This window comes from Scomber japonicus, chromosome 19, assembly GCF_027409825.1.
Source record: "Scomber japonicus isolate fScoJap1 chromosome 19, fScoJap1.pri, whole genome shotgun sequence".
NCBI lineage: Eukaryota > Metazoa > Chordata > Actinopteri > Scombriformes > Scombridae > Scomber > Scomber japonicus.
The window spans coordinates 21,366,545-21,387,271 of record NC_070596.1 but is presented as its reverse complement, the minus strand read 5'-3'; the positions used below and the strand labels follow the sequence as shown (position 1 = coordinate 21,387,271).

The window sequence follows — 20,727 nt, the reverse complement described above, 5'->3', positions numbered from 1 at the left end:
TGAGGACATGTGACCGACAACAATGACGACATGGCTTTGATTGACTGCTGTTCTAGCCTATGGAAATATTCGGTGAAATGAAGTTGATAACCTTTTAGCCAATAGTCAGAGGTTTCCAACGGTGTATGACACTAAGCTATTAAGTTTGGCCAAACAAAAAAATATGGTTATATGTAATAATAATAATGATAATAATAATAATAATGATAATAATAATAATAATATGGCGTCAGCTTTCATTAGAGACCAAGATTTTGATTGTAGGCAAAGGGGTTGTGAAGTTATAGGTGTTTGATTGCGGTTATACAGCTTTGGTAACCAAGTGTCCATTTGTAGTCTCCAAAAAGGACCTGAGGAAAACGCATGGACATACCTGTTGAAAAATAATTCTGAAAAATTCATCTTTTGGTCTTTTGACTCCAAATTGATTTGGACTGCATGAAGCCAAGACCTGTGGCTGTGGCCTCATTGTGTCTATATCCCGGTGAGAGGTCCCTGAATGTCTGTACACATGTCATTGTAAAGGCAAACCTATGGGCGAGTAAACAACCCCATCATTGTAACCTCTGCCACTCTTTGTCAGTAAGTCACATAATCACACAGACACGTTTACAAGAATCCTGAGAGTGTTTCCTTTCCAATGATACCAGACACATCTCTGAGTCTCAAACTATGTGGGATCTGTGCTGCTCACAACTTGGGCATGTCGTTTAGGCTAACAGCATAAAAAACAGGGGCGTGTATTAAGTGGTTAAGCCCATTTTGACTTTTTTCATAAAATATCTTTATTTTTTATTCCAAAATCTACATGAATGAATACATTTTCAAATGAGACATAAATCTTGCTTTGTAAGAAATTATCTCCCTTATAAATCATGTCAGTATCCATGAAAAACACCTGAACATAAGCGAAAATATTCTTTAGAAAATTAGAAAAGTAATTAAATGTAATAAGTTACATTGTTTTGATTAAGTAATTGAAATATGTGCATTACTTATTACATTTGAAATGGGGTAACTAGTAATCTTTAACCTATTACATTTCCAAAGTAACCCAGAAACCGACTCTGGAACTCACTTCCACCGGACATCAGGAACCTGGACTCTCTCCCTCTCTTTAAATCAAGGCTAAAAACTCACCTATTCAGACTTGCATACCCCACTTCACATGAACTGCACTACCTCACCGTAGTCTGTATTGTACTGTATTGTTTTGTTTATTATTTACTGTTTTGTTTATTAATTACGGTGTCCTCGAGTTCCCAGAGAGACGCCTTCAAATACAACGTATTATTATTATTATTATTATTATTATTATTAGATATGTATTTATTAATCCAGATAAATACACAGAATGGACCTTTAAAGAAGAAGCCCCGCCCCTTGATGACGCAGCCGTTGTTTGGCCCGTGACGCTGCTTGTACACGTAGCCTAGTAGGATGTGTTCATTGAAGATGGTGGCGGTGTGTCAGACGCACTGTCCGGCTCATTTGTAAGAATATATTTATATCTGTACACATTTCCTACATCGGGTAAGAGTAAATCTATACCATCGTTTACCATGTTTTCATTTTAGCGGTTCAATCTCGCGTCTGTGGCACATATTAAACTGTTATCCCTGTAGTCAGCACGTAGGCTAGTTAGCTAGCAATGCTAACGTTAGCCGAACAGGCACTGAACCTGTTAAAATATCCTCGACGACCTGTGACCGCTCGGTGAAAGCCCCTCTCTGTAGGTGTTGTATGTGTATTAAAACGGGGGGAAAGTCATTTGTTGGCTTTGCTTGCTTTTAGGAGTCCCTGATTCGGGGTATAATAGGGCGACTTTGTGGACATCAGTGCTCAAGAGGACATGTAGATTAATGCAGCGGCACCGTTAGCTCAAACATGGACCTCTGCTCGGAGGGAAGCTTCATGTGTAACCTTAAACTTAATTTTGAGAGTCAGCTGCCGGGTTGATTTTCAACAAGTGTTTTTTAATAATATAGATGAAGAAGTCGGTAGCGTTTTCTATGCAAGAGACAATCTGTATGAGCTTTAGTTTTAATGTTGAAGTTAGCTTCCGATTCGGGCTTGAAGGGTAAAGTTAAGCTTAACAATATTGTTATTTAGCATCTAATTCTCCATTTTTTTCACCACTTACTATCATAGAACAGTGTTAGACATCGTAGCCGGCTGATTAAATCAACTTTCAGTTTGTCAAATCCCTATTTGTTTGCTTATTAAAACAGAAAGGAAAGGATGATTTTGGCTTTCCCCCCTCATATCCAGCATACATAAAACTCACGGTGGTTATATTTGTCAAACCTGGAATAGTTTGCTAAGGAGACTCTAATGTCTCATTAAATACAATTTCAAATTTATGAAACTTTTATTTTATTTGTGAAATATGAGGGGAAAGGGGCAATTTCACTGATATTTCTCCACCCAGACTGCATCAAAGTGCGTTAAGGCTTGTCAAACACTGTTTTTTTTAAGTGTAAGTGATGAAAAAACGAAGAATCAACTGCTTGACATCAGTATTTATATTTCCCCTCAACATGCCCCTTTACGCTGAATCGGAAGCTAGCGTCATTGTTATTGCTAATGTTAGTTCACGTTTCTTGATTAATTTATAACCTTTTTTGCGCTTTAAAGATCCGGGTTCACGTATCAGATGGTAGTAGGCATCTGGCAACTTGCCTTTCTAGCTCTTTCTGCTAATTGCCTGCCTTCTTAAACATTGCAAATGCTCCATGTCAGTCTGTGTTAGCTTCCCTTTAACTTCCCCCTCTGACAGATGAGTCTGTATCTGAAAGGCAGAAATAATCTAATCAGGGCACAGTCAGCAGTTTTGTTTTTTTACGATCACAGGTTTGGATTTATGGCATCTTTACTAAAATGACTTGCCAATAACGTTAACAACAATCAATAAATAAAGTGTTTACCAACAGGACACCAACAGCCCGTCCCTGTTTAAAAAAATTAACAATAATGCATTTTAGAGTCTAGTGTCTGTGCTACTCAGTTCAATTATAAAATCATTATTCTCTTTATCTGAAAGGATCAGCTGTTATCCTGCTGTCTCAACTCAAGAAATAGCCATAGCTGCAGTGGCAACAGGCTCTTCTGTTAAATGTTTGTAGAAGCCACCGCATTCATAATTACCACCTTGCAAAATCTGTAGGTGATCCTGAGGCAGGTGTTGTATTAATACATAGTCGAGCCACACTCAGAAATGACCTGTTTCAGTAATGTTAAATTATGAGTATGGGTAATAACTGATTTTTTTTCTTCTTAATATATGAAATGCTTAATTAGATTTTTACCTGCATAATTTCAGAAATGTTTTTATATGATATAGTTCTTATTGTTTGAATAAGACGCGCTTTTAAAGTCAAAACCACGATACCTTGATATAGGCAGAAATGTCATCTATTTCAATCACTTGTGTCTTATTCAGTGTAGTATTTTTATGTGTTTGCGTGGTGTAATATAAAAGAGTTCACGTTGAAAGTGCCACGTTGTACGTTGGTTTAAATAGGATCATTGACTACTACACAAATAAAGGTGTGGTAAAGACCATCAGTGAGGCAGCAGTGTTACTTTATGTTAATCACCTGACTCATTGTCTTTTCTTTATCCAGCCACGCCTGACTTCAGCCTCTTCAGTGACAGCTTGTAGAGTGACCTGGTCCTCGGACCTCTTAGCTCTGCAGACATGCAGCCCCCACCTCGGACTGGAACTCCCGGAGCCTCTGGCCCTCCTCCTTCTGGGCCTAATATGTTCCGCAGGACTCGGCCTCACAAGCATACAGCAGCAGCCGCAGCCTCAGTGCCACCTGCTACCCAACCCATGACAGACCCTTTTGCTTTTGTCAGAGCTCCTCCCCCTATGGCCGCAGGTGGACCCCCGACAATACCAAACAGCAACCCTCCACCAATGCAAGCCCCACCCAACACCATGTACTCTCAGGCTGGCTCAGGTCTGCCTCCACAACCACACGCACTGGATGGTGTCCCTGCTGCTCCACTTGGTCCGCCACAGTCCTCTCTGCCAGGGGTGACCTTGTTCAACCCTCACGGTGCAGCATCACCTGGTGTCTACCCAGCACCAAGTCCTACAGGATACGCCTCCCCACATACTGAGCAGGGCTATTTTAATTCAAGAGAACAGATGCCACCCATGGCCACCGAGCCCCAACCTGTGGCTTCACCCCCAGCTCCTAGTCAGACACCTTTGAACCAGGATTTTCGAGGACAGCCTCCTCCTCAGCCTGTGCCCTTCCAGCCAGTGCCTCCCACCGCCTCCTCTTCTCAATGGGCCCCTGATCACGGAAGTCGCCCCCCTTCAGTTCAGAACTATTTCCAGCCCACAAGTGATCCTCCATCACAGCCTTTTAATATGCCACCACAGAACCCGGTGTACCCCTCCCACACCCCTTCACCCCATCACAGTGCCCCTACTCCCCCGACACAACATGGACATTCCCACACCCAGGCTACCCTTCCTCCCCAGAACCCTTTAAATGCCCCTAGCTCTCAATGGCCCGATCCAAATGCACCTCAGCCGCATAACTCTCATTTCCAAACTCAGAATTACTTCAGTCAGAGCTCTGCACCCCATGAGTCTTGGTTCAACCAACCTCCACAGGACTCTGGTTACCACCAAATGGGAACTGGCTTTGGCCCACCTCAACCTCAGCCTCAGCCTCTGCCCCAGCATGACTCTCCTGGATCGCAACATGGATCCAACGCTGGGCCTGGGCCTAGTCCTGCTCCTGCCCCACTTCCGTACTCTCAGGAGTCTGGTACAATCTCAATGTTCTTCAAAGATAATGATGTGGAAAATGAGGAAACACTGGCTGGAGACAGAAATAAGGCAGTGAATGGTGTCCCTGAATCCTTTCAGCATCACAGTAACCCACAAGCTGCTCCACAAGCCTACACTGGCCATGCAGACGCTCTTCTGGATTATCAAGGAGCTTCTGTGCAAGATCAGTCACACCTACCGTACATGATTGATGGTAATCATGCATCACAAGGAAATACCCAAAAGCCCCCAGATTCCCAATACGACCATGTGGAGAATTTGGAGTGTGTCCCAAACATGGAGGTATTACCTAGTGAAACCCATGGCAGCCCTCCTGCTGCTGCTGCTCCTGCTCCTGCTCCTGCTGCTGCTGTCCATGTAATAGACACATTTGAAGCAGGTCCTAACTTAGAGACTCCAGATTCTATTCCACGACCAATAAGATCTGCCAGCGTGTCCTCCAACTACAGCAACATGAGCCATGGAAGTGGAACTGGAACCAGCACTCGTCGACACCAGGGGGTAGTAGGTACCTTTATTCAGCAGGAAAGCCCTCGTCTCACTGATGAAGCTAACCTTTCCGCTGCTGCTGGAGGCTACTTTGAACAGATTGACACTTCCCCAGCTGGAGATACGGGTGCACAACAGAGCCCCGTGGAGCAGATGTGGCCTCATACACCTAGCCCCCCAAAACCAACCGGTATCTTTCAGGCCAGTGCTAACAGCTCTTTTGAACCTGTGCGCTCACATGGGGTAGGAGTGCGTCCTGTTGAAGTTGATAGGGCAAAAATGGTAGCCGAGGGTGGCGGCGATTCTGTACCTGGCAACCTGGAGCAGCCACCAGATAATATGGAAAATATCTATGGGCCAGGACATCCCTTACCTGCTGGGGCTGCAAGTGGTATACCCCATCCGACGCATCCAGTGGTTCATTCTCACTCCCGACCTTCATCCCGTGCTTATGTTGCCAGTCGGCCCTGTGAGAGCCCTGCCACAACTCTGTGGGCTCAGAATGATCCTGCTAGCTTAAGCGCTAACATTCTTCTAGCTCCTGCTGCTCCGACAGTTCTTGCCCCTTTACGAGAGCCCAGTGCTGATGTCATCCAGCCTCCAGAGGATGGCCCATTGGACCTCCAGCCTTCACAGCGAATCCCACCAACATCACAGCAACATTCAGAGAACCTAGAAAACCCACCAAAGGTGAGTGAGGCCGAGCCAGCTGACTCCCAAGGCAACCTGGGCTATGCGTCTCTCTTGGTGGCCGACTCGCTCCATCAGCCTGTTTTGATTGCCCCACCGGTGTCCAATTACAATGTGATTACCCCCAGTACTCATGCTCAAGCAGCCAGTCAAAGTAGCCTTAGGGAAACTACCCCACCTGTGAGATCACTCCCACAGGGGCAGGGTGCCAGTCCCTCTCAGCCACCTTTAGTAGCCCCTAATCAGAATCCACTCTTTGCACCTGGTCCAATGAACTTCAGTACTTCGGCCTCTAACCAGGCTCCACTCAATCTTACTCGAGACAACACAGAAGCAGCAACATCAGAAATCACACCTCCGCCGCACTCTCAGCCTGTCCGCCCTCCTCTTTCCAGGGGCCAATCATTGGCTGGAGACAGCCACTCTGCTCTTCAAGTTAATCCACAAGCTTCTCTCATGACTGCTACTGTCTCTAATCATAATCAACCATCAAATTATGAACTGCTTGATTTTTCTATGCACCAATCACAAACTCAAAACCAAGCATCTGGCCATCCCTCTTCTTTACACGAGTCTCCACAATCTAGTAATGGATTTTACTTACAGGTCACCAAAGATGCTCAACAGGGGTTAAGAGTGGAAGGGAATGCCCCTGTCCAGACCCCGGCCTCTTTATCTACCCCACAGGTACCACCAGCACCCTCCCAAGCAGCTGCCGTTTCACAGCAGCAACAAACTGAACCTCCTAAGACATCAGATTCTCAGGCTGCACCACAGGGACAAAATGATGCTCCTCCTGTTCCAGTGAGTGGAGCACAACATCCCCCTGGCCATTATCCACCTCCAGCGCAGGGGCCGCCCATTGCAGGGAGTGTCCCTCCTACTGCTGCTCCAGGCCCTCCAGGGCCTCAGGGGCCAGTTCCTCCGGGGGCCTCCCAGCCCGCTCCTACAGAGCCACCTCGACCACCCTCCTCTGCGGGCAGCCAGCACAGCTACGGGCCCCATCCTGCAGTGCCAGGGCAAGTGTATGGAGGTTATTATGGTAACTATGGAGAATACCCGGATGGCAGAGCACCTTATCCTCCTGGCCAGTACCCACCTCAACCTGGGGATCCTAGGCTACAGCAATATTATGTACGTGGAAATTCTTTTTCTTTACATTAGCAGCTATTATCTATAGATGTACATTTGAAAAAGCATAATGATTAACTGCTGAAATATAAAATATCAAGTTTAAATCAATGTACAGAAAGTCCCTCATTTATGTTTTTATATTTCAGGATGGTCAGTACAGGAACAGAGCAGATCCTTGGTATGGAAGATATGAAGGGCAGAACCCAGCCTACCGTGATCCAAACTACCAGTACAGGGAGCCTCAGCCAGAGCGACCCAGCTCCAGAACCAGTCAGTACTCTGACAGGCCTTCATCCAGGTCAGTGAAACTGTTTCACAGTTGAACACCATTTTCATTGCGAGAATTATTGTATGTCAAGTCTGCATCGCTTTCATTTCAGTCTTTTCTTTTTTAATGCAGTTTTTATCTGTCTCTCTTAATTAAGAAGATATTGAAAACTAGTTTGGGAATCCAGTCGACCTGTAAAGTTCACCTTTTTATATGCTTTCTCTTGTAGGCAAGGCTATCCTGAGAATTACCCCAGACCAAACCGAAGTGCCTATAGTTATGCGGATTATGCAGAATACGCCAAGCACTATAATTATGCAGGTATGAGCCATATAGTTGAAAGCTATTGTCTATGTCTAAATGCATTTTCCTCTTTTTATTCTCTGAATTTATTGTAAAAAGAGTTAGTTCCCAAAACACATTAATCTTTCTGTGTGTATAAATGTTTTTGGATATGAATGTCCCTCTTTTCTGTTGAAAGGATACAACTATGGACAGTATGACCCTCGATACAGAGGATACTATGATCAGTCCTACTGGTATGATGACGCCTACAGAGGCAGAGAAGGCTACTATAATCAGCGTCCGTATACTGGCAGGTATGTAGAGAAGACAATTTTCACACTCTTAAGTGGCCCATGTGAATGAAGTTGTTGCTGCTACATTGAAGCACATTTGGTAATAGAATTGTGTAAGAATGTGTTGTTGTAGTAACGTCTGTGCTGTTATGGTTTATAGTTCCCCTTAATTTATACTGAGCATGTATATTTGAAAATGGACTTAAGACAGAAGTTTAAGGCTGACAAATCAGTAACTAAGCACTTTTAGTTTAGTTCAAATGTTTTACTTCTGATGTGTTTGTGACATTTATAACATTTTATGGACTACATGCCACAATTCAACAGTTAGTTTTGTCAAATTGCTTCATTAAAAAAAACTAAAAAAACACTTTGCACTCCTCTCACAGGAAAGAAGGCTACGAAAACCAGTGGATGTACTATCCTGGTTATGATGCCAGTTTTGATGATGAGTACCGTGGTGGTGAAATGTGTGGAGATGAGTTTGACCGACGCAGCATCCACAGCGAGCAGTCGGCACACAGTGTGCACAGCTCCCGGAGCCAGCACAGCAGACGAAGCAGCTTCAGCTCACGGTCTCAACAGGTACATGTGCAGAAGTTTCTTGTATGCGTTGACGGTATTATCTGGCTCATTGACACACACACACACACACACACACACACACACACATACATACATACAAGTTACGTTAAGGCCTGTCATGTAAAAAAATACAGTTCTTGCAGGCTTCACCACCTGCTTTGTCTCTATTTGACACCAGCACTCTTTTCTCTCGTAAACGCAACCAATAACATAACCTTTCATCCTAAGAAGGAATAGGAAAACCTCTCTTTACTGACTTGACAGCCTCTCAGGGTGAATCCCTGAACCAATTTTCAGTTAAAAATACCTCACTTTGTCATATTTCTAGGCCTAATGAAAGAATGTTGATATAATTATGATTACAGGTAAGAATATGCAGTTTATTGACAAATTAATATGATCTCTCGGTGTAATTATCACAATGACATTTTTATATATTACCTACTTATCTATTACCTGTACTTACACCACATAAAATACAAGTTTGGGCACTAAAAATAAATCAATCCAGTTTTAGTTTGGGTTACTCTTGAGCAAAAGACATGAATTCAACTAAAAGGTTCGGACTTGTAAAAGACCAGCGGAGCCAGAACATATGACATTTAATTGGATTTAATTTTAAACACTAAAACCTATGATGTGATTAACTGCGGAACTCAATTTGCTGAAACATGTTAAAGCAATTTAAGCTGCTTTTTCGGACGCTTTAGTAATTTTTTATGTTCATAACAGACGTATGAATAAGACCTAGAAGTCTCTTTTCTGTTCATCATTGAGGAGAACTTTACCAATCATTCACTCGCAGTGTGAAAACATTCACTGGTAATCACTGATTGTTTAACAGTGACGAAAGTGTGTAAAGTGTAGAAATACTGGGAGCTCAATGTAATAAAAATGAAAGCAAGTTACAATGTAGGAGCGCACATAAAATCAGACTTATTTTCTTAAATCTATTGTTCCAGTGCATGTTGGTTGGTTCCCAACTCACCTTTTAACAGCAGTCACATGATCAACACTCAGCCAATCATATGAATGCTGATCATGCAGGGCTTAAAATTAGCACCAGCCAAATGCAAGTGGATAGTAGATTTGCTTCACTTCCTAGCAAAAAAAAACAGTGGTAATCTATTGAATGTCTGGTAAAATTTTAAAATACACCAGCCAGTTTGCCAGTTGACATAAGTTATTTTGAACCCTGTGATCATGGCTTCATCCAGAATGAACAAATCAGTACTCACCGAGATGTATCACACTTAACGGATAGCTAATTCTGCTCTCTTGCAATTTTTAAGTTCATAAACTGGCTTTATGTATCTTCCTATCTGATTATTATATCTGCTTGTCCTCCCTCTCTTCAGAGCCAGGTGTACAGGAGCCAGCCTGACTTAGTGTCAGCAGTCTATGACACCACAGCATCCACTATGGCTGTGGACTACTCTTATGTACATTATCCAGACCAGACTGACCCTGCACAGAACTGCAGTCAGTACATGTTTCCCTCTGAGTACAATGCAGATAGCACCTGGAACGCCCCTGAACAACGTAAGTACACAATCCCTAGCTTCAACAAAGTTGCCATTTCATGGACAGCACTGGTTCCTGCTTTTATCTATCCTGCTCTTATCCAAACTGATTTTTCCCCTAGCTCCCCCTCGTCCTGCAACCCCAGAGAAGTTCACCATACCCCATCGTTGTGCCCGCTTTGGACCCGGTGGTCATCTGGTCCAAGTTCTGCCTAATCTCCCCTCAGCTGGGCAGCCTGCTCTCGTTGATATTCACAACTTGGAGGTACATTTTCTATCAGATTACATTTAAATGTCATAGTGTAGTTTTTGTCCAGTGTGTTGTAGAAGGATGATTTCATTAAAAGCTAATGAGACAGTAAAAAAGGAGTTAATGTTTCTGTTACAGCATTTTGATCATAAGTGGAAAGCACAACAGAGTTGGGTACCCTTAAACTACACGCCTGTCCTACTATGTTCAAATAAGGGATGTTAAAAGAGTATGATTATTATCCTGGCTTGGCCACATCTAACAGACCAAGCTGTATTTTAACATACTGAAATTGGAAATGGCTGATGAGCCTTTCAGAAAATGTATGGTTTATTTTGACCAGGACACGATAAATACAGACAAATTTAGGATTTATAACCAAATGATCTGATCTTACACTTAAAATGAGTGCTAGATACTAAACACCCTGTTACACCTGTAAACATAACACTGACAATCACTCAAATTTAGCACCATGACTCCTTCAGACTATAGAAGTACAGTGTAAAGTCAGCATAAAGTATAATTTTGAACTGTTTGTGTATTTGCAGACCATGCTGCAGGATACCCAGGACCAGGCAGAACTGCGAAGCTTCCCTGGACCTCTTGTTAAGTAAGTGTGTTCTGCCATTTTTATCCCTCACTCACCTTAAAATGATAACGCTGGTCATATTATTTATATATTTATTATTACTCTGCCCCAACCTAGCCCATTTCTTCCCACTTAAGTCATAATGGTTTAAAATTGTTATATAGTTTCTTTTTTTTTATTTGTGAAAACAATATAGAATATCATCTGACTGCACTCTGCATTTTTCTCCAAACTGTTCATTTACATTGATCTCTTAATAATTCCACAATTATGTGTCCATGTCACGAATAAATGCATGCAAGATTTTCTGCTGCCTTGAGATCAGTGCTGCCTTTTTTTTTTTAAAAGTTAGCACTAGTTTAATTAGTCCCTGCCAGCCTGTATCACATCTTGCATCCTGTCCATCAGAGAGGAGACCCATAAAGTGGACGTGATCAAGTTCTCCCAGAACAAAGCACTCGAGTGTTCCCGTGACAACAACCTCTTGGACAGAGATTCTGCTCGCCTACTTTGGGACTTCATTATGCTCCTCTGTAGACAGAACGGGGTAAGACTGTGCAGATGTAACTCGCAATCCCTCACAAAATTAAAAGCATGCTTTGTATATTTGCTTGAAACAACTTTCTCACTGTCTCTTTATTAAGACTGTGGTTGGCACAGACATCGCTGACCTCCTGCTGAAGGAGCATCGGTCTGTGTGGCTGCCAGGCAAGAGTCCTAATGAAGCCAACTTGATTGATTTTAACAATGAACCTCTGGCACGAGCTGAGGAGGAGCCGGGAGCTGGACCACTATCCCTTCTATCGGACACCTTCATGACTGTGCCAGAGAACGTTGGCAAAGAAACTGAACGCTTCAGGGAGCTGCTGCTGTTTGGCCGCAAGAAGGCGAGAAATACCCTCTTTAACTGAGTTATGTTCATGTTTATGTAACTAGTGTGTTATGAAGTCTAAAATGTTCCATTTTGTCTGTGGAATAGGATGCACTCGAAGCAGCTATGAAGGGAGGTCTCTGGGGCCATGCCCTGCTGTTGGCCAGTAAGATGGACAACAGGACACATGCACGTGTCATGACCAGGTAAAGTGATTTATAAACCTGCTTGTATCGCTATTCTATGATCATTTGTACAGATTTAAAGATGTAATTTATTTTGTCTCTCTTTGTTGCTTAGGTTTGCCAACAGTTTGCCTATCAATGACCCTCTTCAGACAGTGTACCAGCTGATGTCAGGGAGGATGCCTGCATCAGCCACTGTAAGCATTGTTTTGACGCCTCTTTCTTTAACCTCACATTATGTTTTTCTAAATTGTTCTGAAGAAGTTGCTTAGGTGGTATTTCTCAAGTGTGTATTTCAAGAATGTCATGTCTTTATTACCATCAAGTGTTCAGTTGAGATATTTCTTGTGTTCACACAGTGCTGCGGAGAGGAGAAGTGGGGCGACTGGCGCCCTCACCTGGCCATGGTGCTGTCGAACCTCACACACACCCTGGACCTGGATACTCGGACAATCACCACCATGGGGGACACTCTCGGTAGGATTGCCCCAAATAGGCTGTAACTCAGTAGATTGAACTAAACAGTGTTTTCATGCTTGGCTGCAACACACACCTTACATTCTGTCTGCACTCGTTTTATGTTGTGACAGCTTCCAAGGGGCTGATTGATGCGGCACACTTCTGCTACTTGATGGCTCAAGTTGGTTTGGGAGTTTTCACAAAGAAGAGCACCAAGATGGTTCTGATTGGCTCCAACCACAGGTTAGAGGCAACAGCAGGCACACACACAGTTTTAAGGGGACTTTCATGACAATTAAATAGCTTGGAAAAAATATTCCACACATGTAATCATATCTTTGTCTCTTTGCTTCAGTTTCCCCTTTTACCAATTTGCAACCAACGAAGCAATCCAAAGGACTGAGGCCTATGAGTATGCTCAGTCTCTGGGCTCCCAGCCCTGTTTACTGCCTAATTTCCAGGTAGGTTTTTGTAGTTACTCTTTAGTAAATTTACCAATAAATTGTCCCTTGTATATGTGTACTGAGTATATATGGCATAACACATGATTTTGAGATGGTACTCCTGAGGAATGACACTATTCTCTTGTCTCTCATTAGGTGTTCAAGTTGATCTATGCATGCCGCTTGGCTGAAGTGGGCCTGAGTGCTCAGGCCTTCCACTACTGTGAAGTTATCTCTAGGACTGTCCTCATGCAGCCATCCTACTACTCTCCTATTTTTATTAGCCAAATCATACAGGTATGCATTCACTCTTTGTTCCTCCTCTGTAGAGTCATTACAGATACATAAACGGTTTAGCTTTCTGACAAATGTAAAATTATACCATTTGTTGACAGATGTCTGAAAAGCTGCGGTTCTTTGACCCACAACTGAAAGAGAAGCCAGAGCAGGAGCTGTTCAATGAGCCTGAATGGCTGATCCACCTCCGACAGCTGGATGGACAGATCAGGGTGAGCAGGAGTCAAAGTATTTGTAGTTGTGTGTGTGTGTGTCTGTGTGTGTGTGTGTGTGCTAATTAAATGGAAGTTCAAACAAAGGATTTTAAAATTGAGCAATTTGTCTTAGTTGTATTATTTTATTTATGCATTTCCAGGGTCATGTTTGGACTCTTGATTGTAGAAATAGTTGCAGATGTTGGACCAGAATGAATTATTGTTCCCTTTTTTTATTTGGAAAGTATTTCAGAAAGGACTTGTGTAGACATTCCTTTTTTTTGCTTTTTGACCCCAATTCCTGAAGTGATATTATATTTTTTTCACAAATGATTGTATTGGAAAATTCTGACCTTTTTTTATTTGATGTAGAGATTATGGATTTCACATATTTGAATAATTATTGGTATCTTGTCTCTTTTAGACGGGGGTGATTACTTACAATGCAGACAGAGCAACTCCTACACAGTTCACCTGCAGCAGTCCCAGCTCTGACTTGGACCAGCCCAGTCCACCTGAACCTTACAACATGCCGCTGGAGCTGGATGGCCCCACCCCTGACAACCAACTAATGAGCTCATTACTACCAGGGCCTCCACCACAGGGGGTACAGCTGATGCCTCCAGGTGTGTGTGTGTGTGTTTAGTTGTGTTCAAACTGATGTTCTGGTTTTTAACCACTCTGTACTTTTTTTTAATTCAAGATGCAAAAGATCTCATCTCTTCTACCTTTTTTTTTCCAGCTCCCACCTCTATCCTCCAAGATGGGATGGCCCCACCTCAGCCCTTACCCCACAATGATATGCCCCAGTTCTACCCAGTGCCCCCTGTTGGACCACCAGGACAGATCCCCATGTCAGGCTACCCTCCACAAGATCCCGGCTTCGCCCCGCCTCCCTTCCAGCCTCAACACGACCAGCCTGAAATGTATCCAGGACCTCATCAACAGCCGTGTCCCCCACCTTCTCAAATGGGCCAAATGTCACCACATATGCCCCCTCAGATGCCGCATTCACCTACACATATGAACCACCCGCCACCCCAGATGCCACAACACATGCCTCCTTCTCCTGGGCACATGCCACATTTCGAGCAGTCGCCCTACATGCCACCAGAGATGCAGGCGGCACAACCGATGCCGTCCTCCCCACACAGAAGCTCCCTCACACCTCAGAGGGACTTCTATGACCACATGGCTCAAATGGTCAGTATTCTTTGTCTTTCTACAGCATCGCAGTGCTTTGTCCATACAGCATGTGCTTTTAGTGTTGCTGTGTAAATGCAATAGAGAATGCTTAGTAGTTTATCTCTTTTGGCGCTGCAGGGTCCCGGAAGGCGATCCAGGTCTACTTCACAGTCTTCGATGCATATGGTGCGTTTGTTTGACATGTTTTAAATGGCTGAAATACACCTGAGGCTTTTTCCATTTTTTTAAAAGATCTTTCTGTATGGCTTATTTGTGTTAGCGTTTGGTTTTAGAAACAACGTGGAGCAGATTGTCTTTGCTTTATCTTTGCTTACATATGCCTAAATACAAAAAAAGAGCAGCATGATTAGCTGGCAGCATATGCATGAAAGTTAGGAGCTCATCATCAAAAATTCAATTATAGAGTGACATATGGGTACACAATGTAAAAAGAGGAAACTTGTCTGTCACACCATCAGATAGTGTCACTACAATATAAAGCACTTTCTACACGAGGTGTAAAAGAGCTGAATATACATTATGTTATTCTTACTCATGCTGGTGTACTGGTTTACAGCCTTCAGGACGCCGTTCTCGCACCACCTCTGAGTCCTCCACTCACTCTGGTGGAAGAGAGCGGAGCAACTCGGCTATCAAGCAGGTCTCACCACCCCCACCTTCTATTCCTGAGCAGCCCCGCAAAGAAGAGGCCAAGAAGGCCAAGAAAGACTCCCCGAAAAAGGTTCATATTCACACACAATAAGCATTCAGATCTTTAATCAGCTCTCTACAATGTTCATCAGTGCAATTTCCTGTCTTTCACACACAGACCGCTGGCGGCGGCGGTGGTGGCAGCTGGCTTAGCTGGCTCTATAGGAAGGGGAAGAATGAGGCTCACCTGCCAGATGACAAAAACAAATCTGTAAGTTATACTTGTTGGATGCATTGCACATGTCTGATTTTAGCACTCCTATTAACATTTGTGCACAGGTTTTGATCATTTATTTCCACACATGACCAACAAATGCAATGTTCTGTTTTTTTCAGATTGTGTGGGATGAACAGAAGCAGAAATGGGTCGACTTGAACGAGCCAGAGGAGGAGGTCTGTAATGTTAAATAATAAATAAATAAATAAAATGAGTCTACTTGACATGTTGTTTAAACTGACCTTAAAGCTTTATAAATCAACCAGTTCTGATGTGATGTTTTCTTTTTAATAATGTTAGAGTAAGCCCCCTCCACCACCTCCTTCTGGGTTCCCCAAAATGGGTCCAATGCCTGGCCCTGGAGGACCTGCCGCACCTCCGGGTGGTGGTCCTCCTGTCAACATGTTCTCCAGGAAAGCAGGTGAGTTTGGGGGGTTATTCATGATGGTTTTTGGCATCACAAACACCACGTTTGACTTTGCATAAGTAGAATCCGAAAAAAGTGATCAAGGACATAATAAAAATTGTCTTTAAATCAGCATTCACACCTGCAGCTTCTTTCTTCTCAGGTGCAAGGAGCAGATATGTGGATGTTCTGAATCCCAGTAGAACGGTTCAACCAGGTGGATTAGCTCCTGCCCCTCCTGTGGACATCTTTGCTCCTCTGGCACCGATGCCCATGCCCGCTAACCTATTTGTGCCTAGTTCAGGTGCGTCTAAAATTATCTTGTCTCAGTTGCTAAAAATAGGTTGTCAGTACAGTGATTGAAGTAATGAAATATTTGTCTTTATCGCTGGTGCAGCTCCTGACGATCAACAACCTCTGGAGGGCAGCGAAGGAGGAAATCAGGAGCAGAATTCACCAAATACCAGCGCTGCTCCACAGGTATGTATCACTCTGTACTGTAGTGGTGAACTTTGTGAATTAATGGCAAAAGCATTGTCGCCCTAATTCTTAAAATAACTTTTAATCCGTTCAGATGTTCAACCCGACGTTGCTACCACCTGCCCCAGAGGGTCCTCCCGTGCCTGATGGGTCACAGTCTGGGGAGGTAAGACAAATTGCTCCTGCCAGCTGGCAGCGTAACAGTCCGCTACTGTAGCTATCACAGTGCCATCATGCCACCACTGAAACATGATGCTCGACACCTAACAGCCAGCGCGTGCAGTTTGCTTATTTGTTTGACTGTGAGTTAATGTAAGAGAACATGGAAGAACATGCATGCATGTCAACTTAAAATCTTTTCCTCATTATCATGCAAAATGCGCAGCCTTGATTAAAAAATGTTAAATCTTTGTTCCATTTGCTGTTTTAATCTAATTCTGTCCATGTCTGTTTTTTTACAAGAACCATCACTTCCTAACTATTTAATTTTCATTCTGAACTGGTGGATAGTGGGAACAGATCTAATCCAATGCATGTAATAATATTAATGTGGGTTTATGGTTTGTGTTTTCTTTTTTTTTTTTTTTATTTCCCTCCTGCTGTCTTTAGCTCTCACGTTCTAGCTCAATGAGTTCTTTATCACGCGAAGTGAGTCAGCATTTAAACCAGGTACCTCTAGCAGGGCCTTGAATGGTCCACTCTCACCCCCACCACCCCCTACCCGCCTGCCACTCACCTATTGTAGCTCAACACATCACTAGCAGCACGCTTCACCATTTGCACCTGAAGCTTTGCCGTCCATCCACCTCAGGATGTCTGCCTGCTCACCTGCCTGCTGTCTCCAGCATTACTAACTTAACTCTGAATCTGTATTTGATCACTCAACCTGGAAAATGATCAGCAATTTTAAACTGTTAATTATCTTTAGCCATGCTAGCGGTGTGTTTCTATTAATGGCAATTGCCTGTCTGTCGGTCAGTCCACCACTTTGATCCTGACTCTTAGCAACTATTGGATGATATTTGGTTCAGATACCACAGTGTCCTGCTGATATTGTGACCCCATGACTTGTCATCTAGAGCCACCAGCAGGTCAAAAATTACACTTATCCAGTGACATATCTACTGGATAGATTGGTGCAAACATTTACTATTCTAAGTGGATGAATCTTAACGACTTTAGTGATTCCCTGACTTTTCCTCTCGTACCACCATAAGGTCAACATTTGTGGTTTTGAGTCAAATGTCTTGCCAACTATCGGATGGATTGCCACGAAATTTGTTACACACACTCATGAAACCCCTCAAGTTACATTTGACCAACTCTAGTGATCCCTTAACTTTCTATCTAACATTTGTAGAATAAATCAGCTCAAGCGCAAATACCTGCAAAACTAATTACACTCCCAACATCCTCAGCTGTACTTCTTCTAGTCCTAATGACCAAGTATCAGCATGCTAACATGCTAAACTAAGATTGTGAACATGGTAATTGTTATAAATGCTAAGTATCAGCGTTTAAGCAAGTCTGATGTTTGAATTGGCTCCAAGCACCGGTGTGCCAAAGTGCAGCCACACTAGTAGACTCTGAGTCTTGTTTGTACTTGTGAACCATGTAGTTCTCATGAAAGTCACCAGTTAACTTTAGAGCCACAGATCAGAGAGTGAAGCATGCTGGAGACTGTTGCTTATTAACTCCCTTGCTTGTTGTCATGGGAGCACACAGCTTCATTAACCCACCATAATGTTTGCATGGTTACTAAAACAAGTGAAACAGTGGTTTGTAATGCTGCCTCACTGTGGATCCAAATCCCCTTTGCCATTACCGTTCATCTCTTTCCTTGGCTTCTGTTTTATATGTTTGAAGCAGAGAGTGACATTGGGAGTGTAGCTATTTGTACTTAATGATGTACTAATGATTATGATCATGTCTCTCCCCATGCCACTCTCTCTCTATCTGCCAACAGAAATAATTATATAGTAACAAAAACTCTGCTTGTCTTTTTTGCAGAGTCATCCTGCCCAGGGAGCTCCACCCACTGGAGGCGTCACCTTTTATAACCCTGCACAGTTTGCACAGGTAAAGGTTTCACATTCAGTATCCTGTTCCTGTTGTAAAAGGCCTTCTCACTCCTCCCCTTTTCTTTTCACAATCTTATTTCCTTTTTTTTTTTTTTTTCCAGACAAGTGCACCATCAGGAGGAGGACTCCGCTCTGGTCGTTTGGTCGGTCAACGCCAGTACCCAGTGATGAAGTAAACATCATCCTAGAAAGAGATTGTAAACAGACTTGTTGGATAGAGAGATATCCTACCTGGAAGTACATGAAGCACATGGACATACTGCTCTCTGTCTTAAGGACCCTTCTTTCTGCCTGCACCTAAGAAGAGCATAATCACAGTCTCCATCATGTTGGTCTTTGTCAAACAGCTTAACCACTCTCTCTCATCTTTTTTTCTTTAGTTCAGTTATCGTCACAGGTGTATTTTTTTTATTTTATTTTATTTTTAACAGGCAGGGTGTTTCTTCGAAGGGCTTACTCCTGCATTCGAACAGAAAACAGGCAGTTGTATAAAGGGTTTTTACTCACACACAACAGCTTATTCATGGATGCATTCATTCACAAGCTGTATTTCATGTAGACGTCATTTAGTGTATAATAAATATGTTGCTCCTCTAAGCTGTCCAGCTTCCCCTCGAACGCAACACTGTTAACTGTTAACACAATCATCATTTAGTTTTCCCTCTTGTGTCTAAAGTCCAGATGTCCTTGATTGATTGATTGATTGTGTGTGTGTGCGTGTGTGTATGATGGGTGATGGATAGAAAGGAAGTAGCACCTTTTTAATTTCATATTGTGGACTTTTATGTGCATTTTTGCAGTTCTTCAGTGTTCTTCTGTCAACTGAAGATGGCAGTTTTGTGTGAGAATGAAAATTGTGTCAATAGTGCATCGTCTGCTGTGTTGTTCGCTTTCCCTCAGTCGCCCTCCAGTAAAAGGAAGGATGTTGGATGACGTGCGAGAGAGAGAGAGAGAGACACTCGTGCTCGGCTTCGCGACCTGAGCGTTGGAGAAGGTCTGCAGTGTTAAGGATGCTGCTCGTTTCAGATATTTATTTACATGTCCTCCTGCCCGTCAGCAACTTCTTCACTTTAAAAGACGTGTCGGGGGGTCTTTTCGTCCAAGTTAGGCTCAAACTTCTCACCTGAGAAATTTGACAATATCGCCGAAAAACAAAGGGTGACTTCAGAACAGCAGGAATCGGGATTGAAATCGCATTTTAAATGTTGCTAAAAAAATAAATCTATCCAAATATTTGTATATCAGATTGATTGTATTTATGAGCTGTAGGCATAAAAGTGTGTGTGTGTGTGTGTGTGTGTGTGTGTGTGTGGAGAGCAACTAATTTTTTCTGATTAGCTTTGATGAAATGCATTTATGATTCACTAAAGATGACATGGATTCATATTCTGATCATTTGTATCGGCCGCTTCTGCAAACAAATAAATCTTTATCTAAATTGTGAAATGAGAACTAACTGTACTCGAAATACTTCCTTGTTATTTGAGTTTACTAATATGATTTTTATTTTAATCACTTGTCATCCCAAATCCCCTGCTTCTAAAAAAAAAAATTTTCAGATTCAGTGATTTTTGTAGACATAAGTTAATGATTTAAAACTTGCCCTTTTGCTGAAAAGAAGCGATTGTTTTGCCCAATGTTTTAGAATTCCTCGTGTAAAACTCTTGACATAAAGCAGTGAATACAACAAGTAAATACTAATGGAAATAAAGGTATTTTTGCGCCCTGTAGCACTTTGAAAAGAGATGTCTATTGGTTTCATTCATTGCAGAATTTTTGTTTCTGAAATAAAGTTACTGTCATTAAGTGTTAGAAATGTGTTAAATCTCAAATGCATGACTAAAGGTATTTTTATGGGTTGAAACAATCACACAACAACACATTTTTCTTCACCCATGAATGCAGATGTAAACCCAAAATAACTCCTTGATGATCTATAAAAGAAAATATTATTGGCATTAGCATTATCGAAGCTGAAAGAAATCTATCCAGAAATGAAATCACAATTGTATGTTGGAGATTCAGAGCCAGGCAGATACCACATGATACCTCTGAGAAAATCTGAGTAAATGAGGCTGTGCCAAAACATTTTTCCCACAATGGGTTGCCATGTCAAATATGTGAAGTAGATGAATGTCCAACACTAGATATGAATTCACCCAAAACCACAAATGTGAACTTCATGGTGTTTCTAGAGGAGAAGTCGGGATCACCAAAGTCAGGATTCATCTTCTGGGAATCATGAATGTTTGCGCAAAATTTTGTTCTACCCTATC

General features: G+C 42.6%; 1 protein-coding gene across 1 annotated transcript; it reads left to right on the top strand.

Moving 5' to 3' along the window:
• The first annotated feature begins 1,426 nt into the window (after positions 1 to 1,426).
• Positions 1,427 to 20,193, top strand: sec16a (SEC16 homolog A, endoplasmic reticulum export factor). Its single transcript, XM_053339664.1, has 31 exons — positions 1,427 to 1,533; positions 3,627 to 5,992; positions 6,599 to 7,126; positions 7,273 to 7,424; positions 7,624 to 7,715; positions 7,876 to 7,993; positions 8,362 to 8,557; positions 9,916 to 10,099; positions 10,203 to 10,345; positions 10,882 to 10,943; positions 11,331 to 11,469; positions 11,567 to 11,809; positions 11,902 to 11,999; positions 12,094 to 12,175; positions 12,338 to 12,455; positions 12,569 to 12,680; positions 12,793 to 12,898; positions 13,037 to 13,177; positions 13,276 to 13,389; positions 13,796 to 13,997; positions 14,114 to 14,574; positions 14,695 to 14,742; positions 15,134 to 15,298; positions 15,386 to 15,478; positions 15,604 to 15,660; positions 15,785 to 15,905; positions 16,054 to 16,194; positions 16,288 to 16,370; positions 16,465 to 16,536; positions 18,381 to 18,449; positions 18,553 to 20,193. Exons 2-31 carry the CDS (start codon positions 3,701 to 3,703, stop codon positions 18,625 to 18,627), a joined length of 6,507 nt encoding a protein of 2,168 aa, XP_053195639.1. The 5' UTR covers positions 1,427 to 1,533; positions 3,627 to 3,700; the 3' UTR covers positions 18,628 to 20,193.
• The last annotated feature ends 534 nt before the right edge of the window (positions 20,194 to 20,727 follow it).

Bases quoted from the DNA above. Each gene is read 5' to 3' on its own strand.
- sec16a (XM_053339664.1), top strand. From the start codon at position 3,701: ATGCAGCCCCCACCTCGGACTGGAACTCCCGGAGCCTCTGGCCCTCCT. The intron at 7,127-7,272 runs GTACGTGGAAAT...TTTATATTTCAG, and splicing joins CTAGGCTACAGCAATATTAT to GATGGTCAGTACAGGAACAG. The intron at 14,743-15,133 runs GTGCGTTTGTTT...ACTGGTTTACAG, and splicing joins CACAGTCTTCGATGCATATG to CCTTCAGGACGCCGTTCTCG.